Here is an 8,246-nt window from a genome sequence, read left to right on the forward strand (position 1 = left end):
ATGGGAAAAAAGGAAATAAAATGGGGGAAAATGGGAATAAAATGTGGAGAAATCCCAAAAACATGGGGGTGAGAAAAAGTGGGACAAAAAAATGGAGGGAAACGGAAATCCTAAAAAATGGAAACCCCCAAAAATGGAAACCTCAAAAGAATGGGAACATCAAAAAATGGGAATCCAAAAAACTGAAACCCTAAAAAATGGGAACCCTGAAAGAATGGGAACCCTAAAAAATGGAAATCCCTAAAAATGGGAACCCTAAAAAATGGAAAACCCAAGAAATGGGAACATTAACGATTGGAAACCCCAAAAAATGGGATGGAACCCAAAACCCAAGGGGAAAACCCCATAAAAACGGGGAGGGCACCCCAAAAAAACAAACACCGCGGATTTGGGGGGTACCCGGGATTTGGGGATTTGGGATTCGGGGTTTGAGGATTTGGGGTTTTGAGGATTTGGGGATTTGGGGTTTGGGGGTTTTGGGGATTTGGGGTTTTGGGGATTTGGGATTTGGGGATTTGGGATTCGGGGTTTGAGGATTTGGGGTTTTGGGGGATTTGGGGTTTTGGGGATTTGGGATTTGGGGGTTTTGGGGATTTGGGGTTTTGGGGTTTGGGGATTTGGGGGTTTGGGGATTTGGGGTTTTGGGGTTTTGGGGATTTGGGGATTTGGGAGTTTTGGGGTTTTGGGGATTTGGGGATTCGGGGATTTGGGATTTGGGGTTTTGGGGGTTTGGGGATTTGGGGATTTGGGGTTTTGGGGGTTTTGGGGATTTGGGGTTTTGGGGATTTGGGATTCGGGGTTTGGGGATTTGGGGGTTTGGGGTTTTGGGGGTTTGGGGTTTTGGGATTTGGAGTTTTGGGGGTTTGGGGATTTGGGGGTTTGGGGGTTTTGGGGATTTGGGGATTTGGGATTTGGGGTTTTGGGGATTTGGGGTTTTGGGATTCGGGGATTTGGGGATTTGGGATTTGGGGTTTTGGGGATTTGGGGTTTTGGGGATTTGGGGTTTTGGGATTTGGGGTTTTGGGGATTTGGGGTTTTGGGATTCGGGGTTTGGGGATTTGGGAGTTTGGAGATTTGGGATTCAGGGTTTGGGGATTTGGGGGTTTGGGGATTTGGGATTTGGGGATTTGGGAGTTTGGGGCTTTTGGATGTACCCCGGGTTTGGGGTTTGGGGGATTTGGGAGTTTGGGGCTTTTGGGATTTGGGGTCCCCCTGACGCCCCCTCCCCTTTTTTTGCAGGCTGGGTGGAGAAGGAAACCTATTACTGATCCCCTCCCCCCTTTTTGGGACCCCCCCGGCGCCCCTCCCCCACCCCAACACTAACCCGGGGGGGGTCGGGACCCCCTGAACTGGGGGGGCACCCGGACCCCCCCCCTGCAGAGCAATAAACCAGTTTAACCCCCCCGCGTACTGGGATGGACTGGGATGGACTGGGATGGACTGGGAGGGGAGGGCGGGGAACCTCAGACCCCTCAAATTCCCCCAGATTTCCCCAAACTTCCCCAATTTCCACTAAATTCCCCCCAAATTCCCACAAATTTCGTGAAATTCCCACAAGTTTTCCCAGATTTTCCCCGAAATTCCCCCCAAATCCCTCTAGATTTCCCCCTAAATTTTCCCCAAATTCCCCCTCATATTTTCCCCAAATTCCCCCTCATATTTCCCCCAAATTTCCCCCGACATTTCCCTCAAATTTCCCCCAAATTTCCCCCGACATTTCCCCCAAATTCCCCGCCAAATTCCCTCTAAATTTCCCTCAAATTCCCCCCAAATTTCCTCCTAAATTTTCCCCCCAAATTCTCCCCCAAGTTCCCCCCAAATCCCCCCCTGATTTCCCTCAAATTTCCTCCGAATTCCCCCCGAATTTCCCCCCAAATTTCCTCCAAATCCCCCCCTCAATTTCTCCCAAATCCCCCCAAATTTGCCTCTAAATTTCCCCCAAATTTCTCCAAAATTCCCACAAATTCCCCCCAGATTTCCTCCTAAATTTTCCCGAAATCTCAACCAATTTCCCCCAAATTTCCTCCCAGTGTCCCCCAATGTCCCCGCGGTGTCCCCAGGGCCGGTCCCCTATTTTTAGCCCACTCCCCCGCCCCGGATCCTCTTTCCCTTCTCAAAAAGGAGCGGGGAGGGAGGGGGGGGGACACTTGGGGACATTTCGGGACACTTGGGGACATTTGGGGACATTGGGGACATTTGGGGACATTTGGGGACATTTGGGTCGGGCTGAGCCGCTGCCACCTCCCGAGCCGGGGTGGGGGCGGTGTCACCGTCCCGCTGTGGCCCGGGCAGGTGGCACCGCGTCCGTCTGTCCCCGCCGCGTCCGTCTGTCCCCGCCGCGTCCCCTCCCGCCGCCGGAAGGGGCTGGCGCTGTCGCCGTGTCCCCGCGGGGGTCGCCGGAGTCCTTGTGCCCAGGGCGGTGTCCGTCTGTCTGTCCCCGGGGTCTGTGTGTCTGTCCCCAGGGTCTGTGTGTCCCCGGGGTCTGTCCGTCTGTCCCCGGGGTCTGTCCGTGTGTCCCCAGGGTGTCCCTGTCCCCTGGCTGTGTCCCTTCCCCGTGTCCGTGTGTCCCCGTGTCCCTTCCCCGTGTCCGTGTGTCCATTCTTGTCCCCGTGTCCCTCTGTCCGTGTGTCCATCCCCGTGTCCCCCTGTCCCTCTGTCCCTCTCTCCCCTTGTCCCCCTGTCCGTCTGTCCCTCTGTCTCCCTCTCCCCTGTCTCTCTGTCCGTCTGTCCCTGTCCCCCATGTCCCCTCTGTGGCTCCTGGCTCTGCTGGCCCTGGCCCGGGGGGTCCCGGGGGGTCCCGGTGTCTGTCCCGGTGTCTGTCTCGGTGTCTGTCCCGGTGTCTGTCCCGGTGTCTGTCCCGCTGTCCGTCCCGGTGTCTGTCCCGGTGTCTGTGACACCTCCCCGCAGCTGCTGCACTTCCTGGGCCAGGTGAGACCCCCCCAGGACCCCCCCCGAGCCCCCCCAGACATTTGGGGACACCCCCAGAGCCCTCCCTGATCCCAGGGGACGCCCCCAGAGCCCGGGGGACCCCCAGATCCCCCCCAGACCTTCAGGGACCCCCCCCCCCCAAAGCTCTCCCTGTCCCTGGGGACAATCCCAGAGCCCCCCATGAAACCAAAGGCACCCCCAGACCCCCCCTTGTGACCCCCCCTGACCCCGGCCCCCCCCCCCCCGTGCAGCAGCTCCGGGACTTTGGGGACACCGAGGAGGAGCCCGAAGGCCCCGGGGGCTGCCAGGGACAGCGGAGGGTGCGTGGGGACACCGGGGACAGCTGGGTGTCACCGTGCCACCCCGGCGTCCCCAGCGCCCAATCCCATTCCCAGCTCCCCAATCCCCCAATCCCCCAATCCCCCAATCCCCAATCCCCCGTTTTCCATTCCCAGTTCCCAATTCCCAATCCCCCATTCCAAATCCCCCAATTCCCAGTTCCCATTCCCCGTTCCCTCATCCCATTCCCAGTTCCCAGTTCCCAATCCCCCAATCCCCCGTCCCCCATTCCCAGTTCCCATTCCCCATTCCCCAATCCCTGTTCCCAGTTCCCAATCCCAATCCCCAGTCCCCAATCCCCCAATCCTATTCCCCAGTTCCCAGTTCCCATTCCCAGTTCCCAGTTGCCCATTCCCAATCCCAGTCCCTGTTTCCCCAGTTCCCCCACTCCCTTTCCCCAGTCCCAGTTCCCATTCCCAGTTCCCCCAATCCCAGTTCCCCGTCCCCATTCCCCATTCCCCATTTCCAGTTCCCATTCCCCATTTCCAGTTCCCAGTTCCCAATCCCCCATTCCAAATCCCCCAATGCCCAGTTCCCAATCCCCAGCTCCCATTCCCGGTTCCCAATCCCCAATCCCCCAATCCCATTCCCAATTCCCAGTTCCCAGTCCCCAATCCCCATTCCCAATCCCCATTCCCAATCCCAGTTCCCTGTCTCCAATCCCCCATTCCCAGTTCCCCCAGTTCCCGTTCCCAGTTCCCATTCCCAATCCCCATTCCCAATCCCAGTTCCCTGTCTCCAATCCCCCAATTCCAGTTCTCCCAGTTCCCCCAGCTCCCATTCCCCGTTCCCCATTGCCTGTTCCCAGTTCCCTGTCTCCAATCCCCCATTCCCAGTTCCCCCAGTTCCCATTCCCAGTTCCCCCAGTTCCCATTCCCAGTTCCCATTCCCAGTTCCCATTCCCGGTTCCCATTCCCTGTCTCCAATCCCCCATTCCCAGTTCCCCCAGTTCCCATTCCCAGTTCCCCCAGTTCCCATTCCAGTTCCCGTTCCCTGTCTCCAATCCCCCATTCCCAGTTCCCCCAGTTCCCATTCCCAGTTCCCCCAGTTTCCCCCATTCCCCCCCAGCCTTCCATTCCTTCATCGCCGCCCGGCGCTTCCACCCCTCCCTCCTCTTCCTCGCCACCTTCGACCCCCAGGTGAGCCCGGGGGGTGCTGGGGGGGGCTGGGTGACCCCTGGCACCCCCTGGGACCCCCAAAATCACAAAATTCCCCCCAAATTCCCCCAAAATCTCCCCAAAATTCCCCATTCCAGGCAGTGCTGGGGCTGGGCCTGGAGCGGCCCTGGAGCTTCTGGGGGGGCCCCAAGGACCCCTCCCCAAGGGACCCCTCCCCAAATCAGGGCCGGTTGCCATGGGAACGGGATGCTGAGATGAGGGGGGTGGTACGGGAAGCGGTTGCCATGGGGATGGAGTTTCCATGGGGACGTGGTTGCTATGGGATTGTTGCCATGGGGACGTGGTTGCCATGGGGACATGGTTGCCATGGGGACATGGTTGCCATGGGGATGGGGTTTCCATGGGGATGTGGTTGCTATGGGATTGTTGCCATGGGGATGTGGTTGCCATGGGGACGTGGTTGCCATGGGAGAAGGTCTCTAGGCGGTGATGGTTGCCATGGGGATTGGGTTTCCATGGAGATGTGGTTGCCATGGGCACAGGTTGCCATGGGAAGAGGTCACTATGGGCTGGTGGTTGCTATGGCGACGTGATTACTATGGGATGTTGCTACCATGGGGATGTGGTTGCCATAGGGACGTGGTTGCTATGGAGATGTGATTGCCATGGGCACAGGTTGCCATGCGAGGAGGTCACTATGGGCTGGTGGTTGCTATGGGGACATGGTTGCCATGGGGACGGTTGCTATAGGGATGTGGTCGCCATGGGGGTGAAGTTGCCATGGGGACAGGTTGCCACGGGCAATGGTTGCCATGGGGATCCGGTTGCCATGGGGATGTGGTTGCCATGGGGATCCGGTTGCCATGGGAACGGCCGATTCTCACCCCCCCACCTCATCTCCCCCCCCCTCCTTTTCCCACGGGGGTCTCCCCGCCGGTCTGGGGGGGCCGCCCTGCCCCGGGGGGGTCCCGGGGGGGTCCCGGGGAGGGGTCGGGGGCGCTGCCGAGCCCCCCCCGCGCCGGGCAGGGTTAAAGCCCCGGGTGCTGCCGGGAGATTCCCGCATTTAATCCCCCCCCGGATCATCCCCCCCCCCCCCGCGCCGCGGCCTCAATCCCGAGGGACACCGGGACCCCCCCGCCCCCCCCCCAGAGCGGTGACACCGGGGGGGTCCCGGGGGGGCTCGTCCCCGTCACCCCCTCCCCATTCCCGCCTGTTCTGGACCCCCCCCCCCAATTTGAGCCCCCCCCAAGCAGCACTCGGGGTTTTGGGGGGGGGGCAGCGGCTCCTTGGGGGGAGGGGAGGAGGGGGGGGTGAAATTTGGGGGTGCCCCTCACCCCCCCCCCCCCCAAACCCCCCCAAGGGTCCCTCTGCGGGAATTCAGAGCTCAGAGCGCGGCCGAGAGCTGGGTGAGTGCGGGGGGGTCCCGCCAGCCCCCCCCTCCCGTGACCCCCAAACCTCGGGGGACACTCGGGGGACACTCGGGGACCCCCCCCACGTCACCGTGACCCCCCCAGGAGGACGCCCTGCACGGGACCCCCATCGTGGCCTTCGCCGACGGGGATGATCCCGGTGAGGGGGGGCGGGAAGGGAATTGGGGGGGGTCCCTGGGGGTGGGGGGGGTCTCAGCCCCTCCCTGAACCCCCCCCCCCGCCCTTGTCCCCTCCCCCAGACGGGTTCGAGTTCGTGGAGACCCTGAGGGAGGTGGCCCAGGACAGGAGGGACCAGCCCGACTTCAGCATCCTCTGGATCGACCCCGGCCTCTTCCCGGGGGTAACGGGGGGGGGACACCCCCACAGCCCCCCGGGGGCTCTGTCCCCTCTGTCCCCTCCCCTGGGACAGGCCCTGACCCCTCTGTCCCCTCCCCTGACCCCGGTGTCCCCTCTGTCCCTCCCCCAGCTCGTCCCCACCTGGGAGGACACCTTCGACATCGACCTGACCCGGCCACAGCTGGGCGTGGTCAATGCCAGCGACTTAGTGAGTGTCACCCCCGTGTCACACCCATGTCACCTCTATGTCACCCCTGTGTCACCCCCGCGTCACACCCGTGTCACCCCGTGTCACCTCTGTGTCACCTCTGTGTCACCCCCGTGTCACCTCTGTGTCACCCCCGTGTCACCCCCGCGCCACACCCGTGTCACCCCCGTGTCACCCCCCGTGTCACCTCTGTGTCACCCCCGTGTCACCCCCGTGTCACCCCCGTGTCACCTCTGTGTCACACCCGTGTCACACCCGTGTCACCCCAGTGTCACCCCCCGTGTCACCTCTGTGTCACACCCGTGTCACCCCCGTGTCACCCCCGTGTCACCTGTGTCACCCCCGTGTCACCCCCGCGTCACCCCCATGTCACCTCTGTGTCACCCCAGTGTCACCCCCGTGTCACCTCTGTGTCACCCCAGTGTCACCCCCGTGTCACCCCCATGTCACCTCTGTGTCACCCCCGCGTCACACCCGTGTCACCCCCGTGTCACCTCTGTGTCACCCCCGTGTCACCTCTGTGTCACCCCCATGTCACCTCTGTGTCACCCCCGTGTCACCTGTGTCACACCCGTGTCACCCCAGTGTCACACCCGTGTCACCTCTGTGTCACCCCCGTGTCACACCCGTGTCACCCCCACGTCACCCCCATGTAAACCAATGTCACCTCCATAGTCAATGACACTGACCATGTGAGTGTCACCCCAGTGTCACCTCTGTGTCACCCCTGTGGTCAATGGTACTGACCACATGAATGTCACCCCTCCAGTGTCCCCCACACCTGGTGTCACCCCAATGTCACCCCTGTGTCACCCCAATGTCATCCCAGTGTCACCCCCATGCCACCCCAGTGTCACCCCCATGGTCAACGTCAGTGACCACGTGAGCGTCACCCCCCTGGTGTCCCCCACAATTGGTGTCACCCCAATGTCACCCCGGTGTCCCCCAATGTCACCCCAGTGCCACCCCAGTGCCACCCCAGTGTCCCCCCGTGTCCCCTCTGTCCCCCCGTGTCCCCAGGCCAGCAGCGTGTGGCTGGACATGGAGGATGAGGAGGATCTGCCGGGGCCTGAGGAGGTCCTGGAGTGGCTCCAGGAGGTCCTGGAGGGGGACACTGGGGATGGTGAGGAGGAAGATGATGACGATGATGATGATGAAGATGAAGATGATGACAATGATGATGAAGATGAAGACGATGAAGATGATGACGATGATGATGATGAAGTTGATGCTGACTGACAACAATGACAACAATGATGATGGTGATGATGATGATGAAGATGACAGCGATGACGATGATGGCAATGACAATGATGATGAAGATGATGGCAATGACAATGATGATGATGATGATGATGAAGTTGATGATGATGAAGCTGACTGACAAGGATGATGATGATGACGGTGACGATGATGATGAAGATGATGGCAATGACAATGATGGCAGTGACGATGCTGATGACACTGGCAATGACTGACAATGATGATGACGATGATGATGATGACAATGACGATGATGATGATGACGACAATGATGACTGCGATGACGATAATGAAGATGACAGCAATGACAATGGTGACGATGACAATGACGATGACGATGACTCAGAACGACAACAATGATGACGACAAAGATGATGACAATGACAACAGCAACAACAACGATGATGATGATGATGACAATGACAGTGATGATGACAACAAAGACAAGGATGATGACAATGACAATGATGATGATGATGAAAATGATGACAACAATGACGATGATGATGATGATGATGATGATGATGGTCATAAGGCCATAAAACCCCCAGAGGACCGGGCAGTGTCCCCAGGGGAAGGGGATCCCTGGAGATGGGTGAGATCCCTGCATGAGATCCTGGATGG

General features: G+C 59.7%; 1 protein-coding gene across 1 annotated transcript; it reads left to right on the plus strand.

Annotated features, from left to right (window-relative positions):
- Positions 1–62: 62 nt before the first annotated feature.
- LOC143696200 (uncharacterized) lies at positions 63–7,603 on the plus strand. The gene is made up of 7 exons (XM_077191892.1): positions 63–78; positions 3,073–3,248; positions 4,336–4,406; positions 5,746–5,791; positions 5,900–5,954; positions 6,055–6,359; positions 7,380–7,603. The coding sequence occupies exons 1-7, from the start codon at positions 63–65 to the stop codon at positions 7,596–7,598; spliced, it is 888 nt and encodes a 295-aa protein (XP_077048007.1). The 3' UTR covers positions 7,599–7,603.
- Positions 7,604–8,246: the final 643 nt, after the last annotated feature.

The sequence above is a fragment of the Agelaius phoeniceus genome, chromosome 31 (assembly GCF_051311805.1).
Source record: "Agelaius phoeniceus isolate bAgePho1 chromosome 31, bAgePho1.hap1, whole genome shotgun sequence".
NCBI classification, from domain to species: Eukaryota; Metazoa; Chordata; class Aves; order Passeriformes; family Icteridae; genus Agelaius; species Agelaius phoeniceus.